Genomic DNA, 17,080 nt, shown 5'->3' on the forward strand with positions numbered 1-17,080 from the left:
GTTTTGATGACCACGGCTTTATAGTATATCTTGGGATCAGGGAGTGATATGCCTCCTACTCCATTCTTCTTGTGCAGGATTGCTTTTGCAATACGAGGTCTTTTATGATTCCAGACAAATTCTATGATTGTCTTTTCTAGATCTGCGAAGAATATTTCTGGTATTTTAATTGGGATTGCATTAAACATGCAGATTAATTTGGGTAGAACTGCCATTTTGATTATGTTAATTCTTCCAATCCAGGAGCATGGGATGTTCTTCCACTTTTTTATGTCATTTTCAATATCTTTTTTAAGATTTTCATAGTTTTCTTTATAAAGGTCTTTGACTTTCTTAGTTAAGTTTATCCCTACGTATCTTATACATCTTGTGGCTATGGTGAAAGGGATCCCTTTCTTCAGCTCTGCTTCGTTCAACTTGTTGTTCATAAATAGAAATGCTATAGATTTTTGGATATTGATTTTGTATCCTGCCACCTTACTGTATTCACTTATTAATTCAAGAAGTTTTTTCATGGATACCTTTGGGTCTTCTAAGATGACCCATGTCATCTGCAAATAAAGATATTTTCAACTCTTCTTTGCTTATTCGAATGCCTTTAATATTGTTCTCTTCTCTGATTGCAATAGCTAAGACTTCCAGTACTATATTAAAGAGCAGTGGAGAAAGTGTCCAGCCTTGCCTAGTACCTGTTTTCTGAATGGCTATCTTAATAGCTATTGTTTTATTTTGGGGGGTGTGTGTATTTAATGTCCGATTATTTGAATGAAAGGATCTTAACATTCTTTAACCGAAGTGACAACTGCAATCTGTTACTTGCTATACAAGGAAAAGACTTCCTGAAGGTCATGTGAGGTAAGTTTTTTCTCTAACAGGTGCATCTATCAAACTTCAAAAGAACAAATAACTCCATAAAAAATGATTACTATATCTAATATTCAAAAACAAACAAGCAACCCCCCCAACAACAACAACAAAGTAAAACCACCAGAGTGATCAATAGCTAAATGTCAAATTTTACCTGACCCAGATGGATGTGGAATAGCAAGTATAGAAAAGTGTATCACCTTATTAGAATTTCATCTCTCCAAGTCTGAACATAGTAGAAAGTATCTGAAAAGAGTACAATGCTATTGGCTTTATACATGGACTTGAAAGGAATGTGAAGGGTTATAATACATACTCTCAGTAGACCTTACCAAGTGTTCTGAGGTAAGATACAACTTGATCATTTTATTCCTCCTGGGAAATCCTTGGCTAGCACAAGCAAAGCGTTTCTCCATATAACCTAAATAACATATACATATAGATAAATAGGACATACATATTTTATTTTATAATATGCATTGGATCACCAAAAATGTCATGACGCATTTTTGCATAGAAAGACATAGTTAAAAATGTCATGACTTTTCCAATGACCCAGTATTTTATATAAATATATATATGTATACATATATATATATATATATAGAGAGAGAGAGAGAGAGATCACTTAAGTATTATTAAAGTTTTTTTTTTTTTTTTTTTTTTTGCCATTGTGTGTGTGTGGTTACGGGAGAGAAACAGAGAGGGAAAGTGAGAAATCACCCCCTCCCCCAGAGGGGATGGCCACACTGCAGTTCCTTTTCCTCCATTGTCCTCTTGGAATTTTGAACATTCATGCACACATGCCTGCAGTGCTTTTCAGGCTGTGGGTCTCAGGGGTTGGCCATATGGGATCCAATGCCTTAACCACTACACCACTTGCTGGCTCCTACACTTCTATATTTTAAATTCACTTTATTATAGATAAAATTGAAATTTTCCCTTTTTTTCACTTTTTAAAAATGTTATGTCAACACAAGAAAAAGGAAGATTTGACTGAAGCACTAAGATAAAATATATCACACGTTAGACCTTGCTGCAAAATTTCCAGAAGTAGAGAGAAAAATTAGTTCTTGACTCCTCAACTCCTCACCTTTGAGGAAGGTTTTATAAGGGTCATAAATCAGAGTCTGGAGTTAGAGAGAGCTACTGATAAGAGGATGTTGAGAGACGGTCCCTTCGCTTCACCTTGCGTCTGAGGAAGAAACTTTAATGGTATATTCAAATTGTAACTTATAGCCCTGCAGTTTAGAACACAAACCCAGCCTCTTGCATAGAAAGTCTAAAGAGTAAGAGATGATTTTGGTAGGAAAGGAGATTGTTGACGAGAAAGAGATAGTGGGACTGGGTGACGTATAGTCCTAATGGTAGCACAGCCAGGGGCAGGAAGCAGCTCTCAGCTGACCCATCCAGTTTGTTGGGGAGGAAGTAGACAGGGCTCGAGAACGGCTGGCCACAGCCCTGCAGAAGCTGGGGGAGACAGGAAAGGGTGTGGATGAGCGCGAGAAAGGAAGGAAGGTGATTGAAAACCCCGCCATTAGGTGAGGAGAAGATGGAGATTCAGGAGATGCCGGTCAAAGAGGTTAAGCACACTGTAGGAGGCGGTAGTTCATAAATCCGTTATCCTGGAAAGTGAGCTGGAAAGAGCAGAGGAGTTTGCAGAGGTGTCTGAACTAAAATGTGGTGAACCTGGAAGAAGAACTCGAAAATGTCACTAATAATCTGAAATCACTCGAGACTGCATCTGAAAAGTATTTAAATAGGAGGACAAATATGAAGAAGAAATGAAACTCCTTTCTGACAAACTGAAAGATGCTGAGACCTGTGCTAAATTTGTGGAGAAAATGGTTGCCAAACTGAAATAGACAATCGATGACCTGGAAGAAACACTTGTCTGGGCCAAAGAAGAGAACATGGGCTTACATCAGACACTGGATTAGACACTAAATGAACTTAATTGTATATAACCAAAACAGAAGAGTCTTGTTCCAACAGAAACTCCAGAGTGCCCTGTGTTTCTAAGAAGTTTCTTTTCTTATGGCATCTTCACTTTGCTGGAAACATCGAGCAACTTATCTACCAAACATTTTGTATCTCAGAAGCTTTGAGCACTGGTTAAATCTAATTCCTTCCTTCTTTCAAACGGCACCAGATTTTTCAGCTCTATTTTTATCTGTAAGTTGCACTTATCCGTCAGGTAGGTAGGGTATTTCATAGTAAGCATACTCTTCAGATGGAGGCAATCTAGTTCCTAAGGGAAAAGAAGACTCCACACTTTCAAGAACAGACTCCGATATGTAGTCATAGATCAGTTTAAAGCGCTGAAGAATATAACCTTCTAGGTCACTGTTGGTCAAACGACAGAAGACTATGGAACATTACATAGGTGGGAATTTTCCATCCAGAGCAAAAGAAAGAGTGGGCACACTATTGTGGGAAGTCACAAATCCCAGATAAACTTCGTCATCCTGGCCCTTCTCCACACCCCACCGTGCAGAACAAACATCCTCTGAGCATCGGCATGAGAATGCATAGGATATAGCCATAGTGATTACCCGGACATTTTCTAGACAGATCCTGTTATGCTCTTCCGCATATTTCTTTCATTTTAGTTACTCTGTGAAGACCACATGTTGTATTCCACCAAGGAGCCATATGTTTATCTGCGCTAAGGCCATCTACTCAGCAGGGTGGGGTTCAGCCCTATTCAGGTCAAATGAAAAAGACTGCTAGCCATCAGTAAATCGAGCAAAAAGAGTTTTGTCTGTTAACAAAATTCTGCAGAAGGAATTTTTCTGGAATCAAAGTAGAAATTTAAAAAAGAATGATTGATTTCATCTCCATGCTTCAGGGATGGCAAATTGAATATTTACTTACCTGGGACTTTAATTCCTTCTTTGGGACCAAGTTAAAAGACCAAGAAACTCCTGGTTAAACTGGATATGGAGTATTTTGTTTGGGGCTGCACATTTTGGCTTTGTTATATTTCTGCTCTCAGTTGATATCTCAGAGCTGAAACATTCCACATCGGTAACAGTGTGGGGGCCCACTCAAGTTTACCATTCTGAATAAAAACCACCCTGCTTCCAGAATATCTGAATCCTCTGCCCCTCACTCCTATTTATTAAAGATCACACTAACCAGGAGATACACTAGCAGATTGTGCAATGGAATAAACACATTAGGTTCTTTCAACTGAATCACATAATATAGTGTCATTTTTTTCTACAATTTGGTCAAATAAATGTTTATGTAAACTATAGGGGAAAAAAAGACATATCTAAATTGGGAGTCCTTCACAAACAAAATTTACTAGGCAAAAGATACATGAACCCTTCTTGTGACCCAGACATAGGACACTTGTGAAGAAGAATGAGCTTAGGGTCCTGTTCTCAAATCTCAGCAGAGAGAATCTGAAAGCATAGCCAGATTTTTAGGAGCAGACAAAAGAAAAATTGGCCAGTGAGAATAGAGAAGTTTTTGCCTTTGCTAGGACTATAGATAAGAGATTCTTGACAATGTACTGGAGGACAGGGAGTGACAAAGGACCTGTTAAATTGCTCAGAGATCAAGGAGCAACTTTACACATCTGCTGGATCCCAAAAGTGCAAATGCTAGCCAGTCACTTCTGAATCATTTAGGTAAGAACTACGTCCCTCCCCATTGTGTCTCCCTCCCTCGGAGTATGAAGGGTCTAAACCTAAACCTAAGATAGAGGAGCCAGCCAGTGGCATGGTGGTTAAAGTAGATGGATCCTACATTTGCTGACTATGTGGCTGAGTCTTGGACTGGCAGTTTGAAAAACAAGGCAGGTGTGTGTGTGTGTGTGTGTGTGTGTATGCCCCAAAGTCCTGAAAGCAGAAATGGAAGAGAAAGGATCACATCATGACCATCTCCCATAGGGCATGCTTTCTCACTTTCTCTCTGGCAAGTGAACACACTCTCTAACAAAAGTGAAAAACAAAACAAAACCAAAACACCCAAAGCTAGTAAAGCACTGAGAAGAAACCTAAACATTAAGTGGGAAAAAATTAAAAGCTGATCTTAGTCATTCTTCCTTAACTCTAGTCTTCTCAGTACAGGCTAAGATGGAAAGAAAGGAAGAAGATTCAATAATAAAACAAGAGTTTGATTTTTACTATTACAGAGGCTTGGGTATTTAATTCCAAAGCTGTGTTTTGAAGTGTGAAATGCTTGGAGGATGCTCAAAAGCCTAATAGTAACCTCAAAAAATTTTTACAAAGAGCCTTGGGGACCAGCAGTTAGCATAATGGCTATGTCACTGGACTCCCACGTAGTCGACCATGGTTCGCATCCCAGACCCGGTGGCTTAAAACTCATGCCGGGCACGTGTGTGTGCGTGCCCAAGATCCTGAGAGGAGAATGGAGGAGAAGGGATTGTGGCGACCATCCCCCCTGGGGGGTGATTTCTCGCTTTCTGTCTCTCTGTCTCTCTCTGTCTGTCTGGCGAGCGCACGCGCCCTATAGCAAAAACCTCTCCAAAAAAAAAAGAGCCTTGGGGAAGCCCAAATACTCATACAGAGACAGAGGAAGAACTACATTGAGGGTTGAATTTTAAAAGGAAATAAAAATAAATTTATTTTATAACTACATATTATTCATCCTGTTTGTATATTATAATGGTTTCAATGCTATTCTTAAAATTCTGTGAGTTAACATATCTATGCAAGTACCACAGATACGGATGAAAATGTCTTGAGGTTATATTAAACGGTTTTCAAAGTACTTTCAACTCATACATTCACTTTGTCATAAACTGTTAATGCTACCTTTTTTTTTTTTTTAAGATTTTTGCTTTAGGGTGCATGCGTTTGCTGGAGAGGAGAGTGAAAAGGAAAATGAGAAATCACCCACCAGGTAGGATGACCATGCTGTAATCCCTTCTTCTTAATTCTCCTCCTTGGGATCTTGGGCACACATGCACACGTGCCTGGCATGATTTTTTTTAAGCTGCCAGGTCTGGGACTTGAACTGTAGTTGGCCATGTGGGAGTCCAGCACCTTAATTACTATGCCACGTGCTGGTACCACCAGACCTATTTTTTTAAAGATGTAATTTGAGTCTAAAGTCCAATCACTTCTCTAAGAAGTTCTAAAGGGAGAACTATATCAGGAGAACAAAATACAGACACACAGAAATAAAAGTTCAAAAACAACTAAGAAAACGGCTAACTTAATGGTAGGGACAAGTCTGGAGTTGAGTGTTTTCTTCCAGAATTTAAATGGAAAGATGGGACCACAACAGAAGATAAACTATATGAGACTGATTTTCTTCTATGCTTTGTTTTCCAGATTTAAGGATTTTTTTTTTCTTCTCTTGAGCTGTCAATAGGTTCATGTACCTATTATTTGAAAAGAATCCTAACCTATTTCCTGGTTTTAAGTCTTAAGCAAAGTTCTCTTAACATTTTTTGATTTTGATTTATTAAAGCTAAAACTGCTTTTCTTAAAATTAAAAAATATATTTAAAAATACTATTTAGGGGACCAGCAGGTGGCGTAATGCTTAAAGTGCTGGACACTCCCACATGACCAACCACAGTTCAAGTCCCAGATCTGGTGGCTTGCTTTTTCCCTCTCCACCTCCTTCTGTGTGTCTCACTGTAGTCAAATTAAAATAATAAAATAAAATGAATGAATGAATAAATTAAATTAAATAAATAATTCTTTAAAATTTTTTAAAGAGAAACTATTTAATGACCACAGTAAGCTATATAGCCTCAGCTATGTACTACTTTATATCACACTAATTCTATTCAGAGTTTCAACATGTATTCACAGACATGAATATATCGGCTGAACTTGCTACTGAAAGTAGTTAGATTAATTAAGATATTTTGCACATCAATAAAATGTGTGTGGGGAACCAGCAGTTAGCGTAATGGTTATGTTGCTGGGCTCCCACGTAGTCGACCGCGGTTGGCGTCCCGGACCTGGTGGCTTAGAACTCATGCCGGGGGTGTGTGCATGCGTGCCCAGGATCCTGAGAGGAGAATGGAGGAGAAGAGATTGTGGCGTGACCATCCCCCCCGGGGGGTGATTTCTCGCTTTCTGTCTCTCTGTCTCTCTCTGTCTGTCTGGCAAGCGCACGCGCCCTATAGTGAAAACCTCTCAATAAATAAATAAATAAAATAAATAAATAAAATGTGTGTGTAAGGAGGAAGAATGTAAAGCAACTTCAGATACCAGAGACAATGTAGGAGGAGGGTGGGAAATAAGAGAGTGAGAAATGGGGGGAATATATATATATATATGTGTGTGTGTGTTTATATATATATAAAAGAAATGGAAAATTATTTGCTTATGATAACAGGTATGACTAAGCCACTATATAGTGTATTGTGGATGGGAAATCACATTTTGTATCCTGTGATGATGCTCAGTGAATGAATGTAAAATAAAAAAAATTACAGCAATGAGGTTGAAACCAGAACCAGTAAAAGTCCCTCCCATTTCTCTCTCCACTGATACATTTTACACAATGCTGCTGCAGGGATCAGAACATGGAACCCCATAATATGCCACTTTGGCATATTGATTATTTTGAGCTAAAGGCAACTGAGAAACAGCAGACACAGTAAGAACTCTATGCCCTTCCCCTTTTTACATAAAAGAAGAACATAAATTTCCCATGAGAAAATTGCTTTCTCTGTACCTTTCTGGTCATCAGAGATGGGAGTCAACACTGAAACAAACCTATATAAATAAACCTTACTAAAATAACTCTCACCTTTCATCGATTTTTCCAATATACTACCTACACTTTCCCACAATTTATCATCCTTAGCCCAAACCCCTTTCTCCTTCATCTTGGCCCACTTCCACCATTTACTGCTCCCTGTTCAAATAGTATATAAGTTTCTGGATCTAACCACTTATTTTGAGTTTTTAGTTCTACTTATGAAGCCCCCATGTCCTGTAGAAATATTAACATCAAATAAAATGTGTATGCATTTTTCTCCTGTTAATGTGTCTTTTTCCAGTTCAATTCCTAGGCCTCACACAACCTAAGAGGGCATAGAAAAGTCTTTCCTATCCAGTGCTGCCGTAACAGTCTTCCTAAAGTATAGCTATGTCATTCCCCTATCCAGTAATCTTAAATAGCTTCTCAATGAATGTAGACTAAAGCCCAAATTCCTAGGCCTGACATACATCAGCCTCTTTTCTTTCCAAATTATTTTACTTCTTCTACCCCTTAATTCTTTTTTATTTAGAGAGGTTTTTGCTATAGGGCACATACGCACACCAGAAAGACAGAGAGAGACAGACAGAAAGTGAGAAATCACCCCCAGGGGGGATGGCCACACCGCAATCCCTTCTCCTCCATTCTCCTCTCTGGATCTTGGGTATGTACGCACACGCGCCCAGTGTGAGTTTAAGCCACTGGGCCCGGGACTCGAACCGCGGTCGACTATGTGGGAGTTCAGCGACATAGCCATTACGCTAACTGCTGGTCCCCTACCCCTTAATTCTAAAATGAAATTACTGCTCTCTTTAAATATTCTGTCATTTCCTACCTCCATGACATTGTTCGTCACTTATCCTGATGTCTTTGTAGGACTTTTCCCCCCATAGATTAATATCGCCCATTTGGAGGACCTAGATTGATTGCTCTCTTTTACACAAAGCCTCTCTTAACCCCACATCTTGCCCTGCACTAGAAGCAACTTCTTCTTTCTCTAAAATCTCAAAAGTTTGTGGTCACCCAGATGGCAAGGTGGTTAAGGTAGCTGGACCCCACATGGCTGGCTGATGGCACAGTTTGAGTCCTGGGCCCAGTGGCATGAAAAAAATGTTGAGCACATGTGCATGTGTGCCCAAAATCCAAAGAAGAGAATGAGGGTAAAAGGATTGTGACATTGTCATCCACTTTGGGAGGGATGCTTTTTTACTTTCTATTTCTCCCTCTTTCTTTCTCTCTTTCCCCAGAGAGTGTACATACTCTGTAGCAAACAAAAACAAACTCAGAAGTTTGTCAGTAAACCTACCATCCTAGATTATAGCCAGATATGTGTCAGATATTCTGTAGTATAACATGGGGACTAAAACCAGGGTCATCACAGGAGGACCATCCAACTCTATAACACACCAATGACTAGAAGGTCTGAATCCTTTCATTCCATTCAGTCAAGAATTTTTTTGGAGCATCTGCTATATTCCTGGACCCATTCCAGGATACTGCGGAATATAAAAAAGTCTGCAGAAATGGAAAGGGATTTGTCTTGTGTTCCTTAAAAAAGTTTTTATACCACAAAGGTCTTATTGACTAATTCAATTGCTTTCAGAAAATTCTCTTCAGTCTCAATCTACTGGCCTCTCATGCATAAAGAAAAAAAAAATTTAATTCTTCCTTTATTCTGACATTAGGTCATCAGGAAAGTCATGACATATTTTTCTATGCAAAAATGAGTCATGACTTCCTGATGACCCAATATATTCAAATAAAGTTTTGCAAGTATAAAATTCTCTTTAAACTTCAAATATTCTATGACTCATAAGTGATGAAATCCTATAACAAGAGTAAAGTCTTTACACATATAACTTAATAACAGTCCTGGATCTGACAACTTGTTTTCTTACTTTCTCTATATTTCTCCCTCTGTTTCTCTCTGGTGACTGCATGTGCCCTGTAGCTAATTTTAAAAATAATAATGATAATGATAAATAAAATAAATAATACTTAAAAAAATCTCTAGACCAGAGTATAATAGAAAATACTTGGGAACAATTAGAAGGTAAGGTAAAGAAATACTGAAAGAAAAGTACATTAACTGTAAATGAGGAAAAGATATAAATGAGAATTCCTGATTAGGAAATAGCAAAAGAGTCTATTACTTACCTCTACTAAATATTATTCCTGATGAAAATTCAAAGATGCTCAAAAGTAAAATAGTACCATATGTAAGTGGTGAGTCCATCTGTTGAAATAAGTAAAATTATTTTCATTCAATTACTCTGAACATATTTTTTTGGTTCCTTTTGCTATAAATGACACAAAATAGTAAAGAAATAATCTCTTCTAGTTAAAAATATTTTCCATTATATGAACATAAGCAGACAACATAATAGGTGACTAAGCTCTTGTGCGTGTGTGCTCAAGATCCCGGAAAGAGAATGAAGAAGAAAGGATTGCAGTGGGGCCATCCCCCCTGCAGGTGATTTCTCCCTTTCCCTCTCACTGCCTCTGTTTTTCTGTCTCTAGCAAGGGCACACACACTAAAGCAAAAATCTCTTTAAAAAAATAAAAAGAATGCAAGCCCCTGACCACTCTTCCTAGGCCTTTTCTCAGGGTTATGTTTGTAGCAAGCAACCTTGAAGGATGGATAAGGTAAGTAAGACACCTCTACACAACACTAGTCTTTGCCCATCATGAATTGCCTAATCCCAGTGTTTCTTTCTTGTAATGCACCCTACTTTGTGTGTAAGCATCCCTATGGGATAAATTGTGTTCCCTTCAAATTCAATGTTGAAGTCCTAAACCCTAGTATCTTAGAAAGAGATCATATTTGAAGACAGGGTCTTGGGACCAGCAGTTAGCGTAATGGCTATGTCGCTGGACTCCCATGTAGTCGACTGCGATTTGATCCTGGACCCGGAGGCTTAAACTCACCCGGGCGCATGTGCGTGCATGCCCAAGATCCCGAGAGGAGAATGGAGGAGAAAGGATTGCAGTGTGGCCATCCCCCCCCGGGGAAAGTTGTGCGTGTGGCCCCCCCCCCCCGGGGGGGGGGGTGATTTCTTGCTTTTTGTCTCCCTGTCTCTCTGTCTTTCTGGCTAGCGCATGAGCCCTATAGCAAAAACCTCTCCAAAAAAAGAAAAAAAATTAAAAAAAAAAAAGATAGGATCTTTAAAGAGTTGATTAAGTTGGGCTAGCAGATGACATGGTCGTTAAAGCACTGACTCCTGTATGGTAGACTGCGGTTTGAGTCCTGGACCCGGCAGCCTGAAAATCATGCTGGGCACATGTGCACACATGCCCAAAATTCTAAGAGGAGAATTAAGGAGAAGAGATTATGGTATGGCATGCCCTGTGGAGGATGATTTCTCCCTCTCCCTCTCTCTGTCTCTCTCTGGTGAGCATACTCTCCCTATGGCAAACATCTGGAAAAAAAAGTTAATTAAGTTAAAATGAGGTTATTAGAGTAGATCCAAATCTAATACTGGTATCTTTATAAAGAAAAATTTGGATATAGGTATGTATAGAGGGAAGACAAAGTGAAGACAGGGAGAAAACAGACATATATAAGCCAGAGAGAGACCTGGAACAGATACTTCACTTGTGGCCCTCAGGAAAAAAAAAAAAAAAAACCCTATCAGGACCAGCAGTTAGTGTAATGGCTATGTTGCTGAACTCCCATGTAGTCGACTGCAGTCGAGTCCCGGACCTGGTAGTTTAAACTCATGCCGGGCACATGTGCATGTGTGCCCAAGATCTCGAGAGGAGAATGGAGAAAGGACTGTGGTGTGGCAATCCCCCCTGGGCAGTGATTTCTCGCTTTCTGTCTCTCTGTCTCTCTCAGGAGCCCACCCCCTATAGAAAAAAAAAAAAAAAAAAAAAAAAAAAACCTCTCGGAAAAAAAACAAAAAACAATCCTACCAACATCTTGATCTCAGGCTTCTAGTCCCCAGAATTATGAGAAAATAAAATGTGTTGTTCAAGTCATCCAGTGTATGGTACTCTGTCAAGGCAGCCTCAGCAAACTAATACAGCATTCATAATGAATTTTACCTCTATGGCAGGAGGCCTGGAGTAAGTATCATACTGACACTCTGGCTACCACTTTCATTGTGAGTAATAAACTCCTTTGTCTCTGACCTAAAGAGTCTTGTGTCTTTTGCCAGCATTCAAGCAAACAGAAGTGGACTAACTTGCCAGCTGTAAATTGAGTAAAATCTCCATTCCTGTGTATTTCCTGACAACTGCTAAATAAATTAAATGTAACTGATGCTTTCTTCCTTCAAAATTGACCTGCTTGATTAAATACTCTTAATGAACAATAGAAACCTCAAACATTTATTGATTTTTTGAACTCATCATAGTCATCTCATTATTAAGGAGAACTGGATTTTTTGTTTTCTTTAAGCGCAATTTTGAGTTCTGTGAGAAAACAACTTGTCTTTACAAGATAAGCAGGAAAAAATAGTACATTAAAACTATATTAGGGGGACCAGCAGTTAGCGTAATGGCTATGTTGCTGAACTCCCATGTAGCCAACTGCAGTTCGAGTCCTGGACCCAGTGGCTTAAACTCATGCCAGGCGCGTGTGCGTATGTGCAAGAGGAGAATGGAGAAGGGATCGCGGTGTGGCCATCCCCCCTGCGGGGTGATTTCTCGCTTTCTATCTCTCTGTCACTCTGTCTTTCTGGAGAGCACACGTACCCTATTGCAAAAAAACTCTTAAAAAAAAAAACTATATTAGGCAGGGGTCAGCAGGTGGCATAATGGTTAAGATGTTGGACTCCTACATGACCGACTGTGGTTCAAATCCTGGAACTGGTGACTTGAAAATCATGCCAGGCCCGTGTGCATATATGCTCAAAATCCCAGGAGCAGAATAAGGAAGGGATTGTGCTGTGGCCATCCCCACTGGGGGGTGATTTCTCACTCTCTCTCTCTCCCCATCTCCTTCTCTGGCAAACACACATACCCTATGGCAAAATCCTTTAAAAAAAAGAAAAACAAAAACAAAAACAACTTTATCAGGCAGACTCCACTGACCAAGCTGCCATTAACGCCTCTATAAGTCAAATAAGCTAATGTCTGCCTGCTGGACTTCTGGGTGACTTCTTTGGAAAAGACTTTCAGTAACATAATGAGATGGACCAGGAGTTTCTCATTCAATATCTCCCCAGTGGCTGGTCCAAGGCTTGTTTCAGCCTCAGGCTTCAGTAAGAGCAACCACCACCACCACCAATTACAACATGCTTTAGCTGAGAACTTGAGCTTTCAGAGTTCTACATATATCGTTCCTGCTCCCTTGCTCTGTTGCTTTTTTCCCTTCTCTGTGCAAGCATACTATCCAGAAAGAGGCAGCAGTGGTCTCATCAGATCAACAACTCAGTAAGGCAAATGTCCAGCATTACTTCAAAGATAGCCCCACTGGTCTCCCAGCCAGATATTGGTCTCCCAGCCAGAGATAATGCCAGGTCATCAGGAAGTGGTAAGGACTCTCCAGGGCTTGCGTAGCTTGACTGAGAACAGCCTAGAACATCTTCTGTAAACTTGTGTTTCATTCCCAATACTCCCTTTTTATTAATCTCTGAAACCTGGAGCTTACTAAAGCTATTTATTCACTGATTATTATTAAAGCTAAAATCAGCTTCCAGGTTTAGAGTTATAATCCTCAGTGCTGTAGCACATTCAATTATTCATTCATTAAACAAATAATTGGTGAAGGTCTACCCAATTTAAAAAAAATACTATGTCAGCATGGTTCTACACTCAATTATATTTCTGATGTACTAGTAAGTTTCACTTTAAATGGAGATGTTGATGTGGTTAAACTCTGAAAATAATGCCATTACCAGAAATATCTTACAGTTCATTCCTAAACATTCTAATGAAATCACACACCACCATTATTAGAACCTGCCAGTTTTTCTCAACCCTTTAACTGAAACATTATCTTCTAGGTCCCTAGTTCGGATAACCTATTTTTTTTTTCAGTGCCAGAGGACATATGTATGCACATGAGAGAGAGAGAGAAAACACCCCCTAATGGAACCTGGTGATGCCACCATCCTTTTTCCTCCAATAGACCATCCCATCGGAATCCTGGGCATATACAAGTACATCCAGCAAGCTTTTCAAGGTGCTTTTCAAGGTGCTCTCCAGCTTCCTAGGCACATTACTTAGCCTCCGTGCTACAGGGCCAGCCATGACTTGCCAGTTACTAAACCATCATCAAAGTTGCTTCAATTCAGTACTTTCAAATAAATATTGGATCAGTAATTTGATTTATTGGATTTGGTTGTATCTCTCGTTGACCAAAGAACTCAGAATTTACTTTGAAAGACTAAAATACTTCCATCAAGTAAAGGAAACTTGAGAGAGTTAATTAATTCAAGGAAAAGGGAGCTGAGAAGTGATCTTTGGGCTTTCTATGGTTTTGCTGGTAGTCACGGGTCCTCTTATTCTAGTAATTTAGCCTGTACTTATTTATTTTTAATTTAGAGATAGAAGGTACTTGAGGGCTGACATATGAGACAGTAAGTAACACATTCAGCGTTTATTGCTAGCTAGTGACAGTTGAGCTGCAAATTAAGCTCTTTTGCTTCAATAGATATAGTCAGCACGCAAAGATGACACAGAATTAAACATTTAAAGGATATGAAGTATATAATTAGATTTAACCTACCACCAAAACTGCTAAATTTGTCTCCCATCATTCTGCTGTATACTACATTCTTCTTATTCCTCTCATATTTTCTTCAATACTACAACTTTCCTGAATTGGGTATTACTTTTATTGAGGAAAACCAGAGCAGCACTCCAGAATTCACAATAGCCCAAGGCCAACCATTGCCATCCCAGGCCTCTGTGAATTCTGGGCCCATCCACATCACTTTCTCGCAACTGTTGTCTCACGGCTAGAGAAAAAGAGTCAGACTTTAGCCTAAAATAAGGTCTATTCTTTGAAATATTTTATCTTTAGCAAGTTACTTGACTTCTTTGAGTTCATTTTCTATTCAGTACAATGGGGATAATAGCCACTTCTCAATGTTGTTGTGAAAACTAAATTAATATACTTAAAACACTTAACAGTTACTTTATATAGAATAAACACTTGATAAATGTTATGTCTGAATCCATATCTTTATTACCATAGCAACTTCTTTATCACACTCCCCTACTTACCCTCTTAGTAATCGCTCTCTGTTATCATTCCATTTAATCACTATGTCATTTATATAACTGTCAAATACAAGTCATGTGTCTGGGATACACACAAACATATATATCTTCCTTGGTTCCAGAAAGCATGGGGAATTGCCCCAGCAAGGGAACCTACCTCTTCTGTCATCTGGTTCATTTGTAGATACTCCATTCTCATGGAATAGCAATTTCATTATACACTCACTTACACTGTAGTAGGGGTCTTATTTTTACTTTACTTTCTTTCCTTATATATATATTTTTAATTTTTTTCCTCATATTCAAGGATATCACCATATACATCTTTTCCATCAGTGAACCTTACAGTCTTATGTTTGTCAAATGCTACCTCCCTAAACATCTCCCACCCACCTGCACTTTTCACCCCCCTGACCTATAGTGTCTAGTATCCACACTTGTCTTCCCTACCATTCTATCTTCAGGTCTATCCATTTCTGCCATAGAGTGCAGACATTTAGTATATATTGAGTGAGGACATGTAGTGTTTGTCTTTCATAGTCTGGCTTATTTAGTTTAGCATTAAATCTTCCAGAAAACCTAGATGAAATGGACAATTCTTGTACACATATTTCATTTCACTGAATCAGGATAAACTATAAAGTCTGAATAGACCAATAATAAGTCATGAAATTGAGAAAGTAATAGTATCGCAACAAGGAAAAGCCCAGATCCTGATGGCTTCACTTCTGAATTCTACAAAATGTTTAAAGAAGGATTAATTCCAATCCTACTTCAAAAGATCCAAAAGGAAGGAAACTACCCAAATTCATTCTATGATGCCTCTATCATATCAATACAAAAAGCAGAGATAAGAAAAAAGAAAACTACAAACCAACATCTCTGATGACTACAGATCCCTGATGACTACAGATGCAACAATTTTCAACAAGATACTATCAAATCAAATCCAACAGCATATTAAAAAGATTATACACTATGATCAGGTAGACTTTATCCCAGGGATGCAAGAATGGTTCAACATACGCAAAACAATAAATGCAATACATCATATTAACAGAAATAAAGATTAAAAACTATATGATCATGTCTATTAATGCAGAAAAAGCACTTGATAAAATATAGCATCCTCAGATTAAAAGTCTAGCAAAATAGGTGTAGAAGGGACATTTCTTTTTTTAAAAAGAAGTATTTTATTAGGCAGGTGGTGTGGTGGTTAAGGATCCTGGACTCCCACATGACCAACCATGGTTCAAGACCTGGACCTGGAGACTTGCTTTCTCATTTTCCCTCTCTCTCTCTCTCTCTCTCTCTGTCACTCTCTGGTCAAATTAAAATAAATAAATAATGTTAAATAAATTAATTCTTTTAAAATGAATTATTTAATTAAAAAAATTTATTATTTTTCAGTTTGACCAGAGAGAGAGAGAAAGAAAGCGAGAAAGCAAGCCACCAGGTCCAGGACTCAATGTGGGAGTCCAGCATCATAACTACCATACCACCTCTGCTGGCCCTAAAAGGACATTTCTTAACATGATAAAAGGCATATGTGACAAACCCATAGCTAATTAATATCAAGCCGAATGGAGAAAAGCTGGAACAAGGCAGGGCTGTCCATTTTTTCCTTTTCAGCATGGTACTGGAAGTCCTAGCCAATGAAATCAGACAAGAGAGCAAAATAAAAGGCATTCAAATAGGAAAGAAGTGAAACAGTCCCTGTTAATAAATGACATGATTATATACATAGAAAATCTAAAGGAATCCACAGACACACACACACACACACACACACTCCTAGAAGTGATAAAAGAATTCAGCAAAGTACAAGGTACAAAACCAATATTTAGTAGGGATCTTATTTTAATATTTCTTACTGCAATTACCTCTGAATGAGAGAGTGACTTTTCTTTTTTATATTTTCCCCAAGTTTTCTTCCATATATAGACTGAAAAAGAAGATCTCCAAATCAGAAGCTGTGTTTTTACAGTTGGCTGGTTTAGCAGTCCACTTAACTGTCCCCTTTCTCCAGTCCTCTAGCCAATCAGCTGCCACCAAGTACAGAACAATGCTTAGAAGATCTAAGGGATGGGCAGTTGGGATTTCCAACTAACTGCCTCCTTCAGAACACCAAAGGTCATTTGCTTTAAAGATCTATAAGAATTGGAATTTCTCCACACCTATTATTTTTAATATAGCATCCATCTAGGGAGGTTCAGAAATCTACACATGATTATTTACAAAATACTTCATGTGATTACTGAGTGTCTGAGGAAAACAAATGCTAAAAGGTTATGTGAATTGTATACAAGACTGCTTAAAAGACAATTACTTTTGATTTA

At 38.6% G+C, this 17,080-nt stretch overlaps 1 protein-coding gene and 1 pseudogene across 1 annotated transcript in view; one reads left to right on the plus strand and one right to left on the minus strand.

The window, feature by feature from the left end:
• CATSPERB (catsper channel auxiliary subunit beta) overlaps nucleotides 1-16,850 on the minus strand; it is a 159,021-nt gene extending 142,171 nt beyond the window's left edge. The window contains exons 1-3 of the mRNA XM_027774693.1: nucleotides 16,625-16,850; nucleotides 9,726-9,804; nucleotides 1,200-1,288 (exon numbers count right to left, since the gene is read on the minus strand). Coding sequence (XP_027630494.1) covers nucleotides 1,200-1,288; nucleotides 9,726-9,804 — 168 coding nt within the window. The 5' untranslated portion in view covers nucleotides 16,625-16,850. The remainder of the gene's footprint in view (nucleotides 1-1,199; nucleotides 1,289-9,725; nucleotides 9,805-16,624) is intronic.
• Nucleotides 2,164-2,834, plus strand: LOC102476917 (tropomyosin alpha-4 chain-like; annotated as a pseudogene).
• Nucleotides 16,851-17,080: the final 230 nt, after the last annotated feature.

This window comes from Tupaia chinensis, unplaced genomic scaffold (assembly GCF_000334495.1).
Source record: "Tupaia chinensis unplaced genomic scaffold, TupChi_1.0 Scaffold000469_1, whole genome shotgun sequence".
Classification (NCBI taxonomy): domain Eukaryota; kingdom Metazoa; phylum Chordata; class Mammalia; order Scandentia; family Tupaiidae; genus Tupaia; species Tupaia belangeri.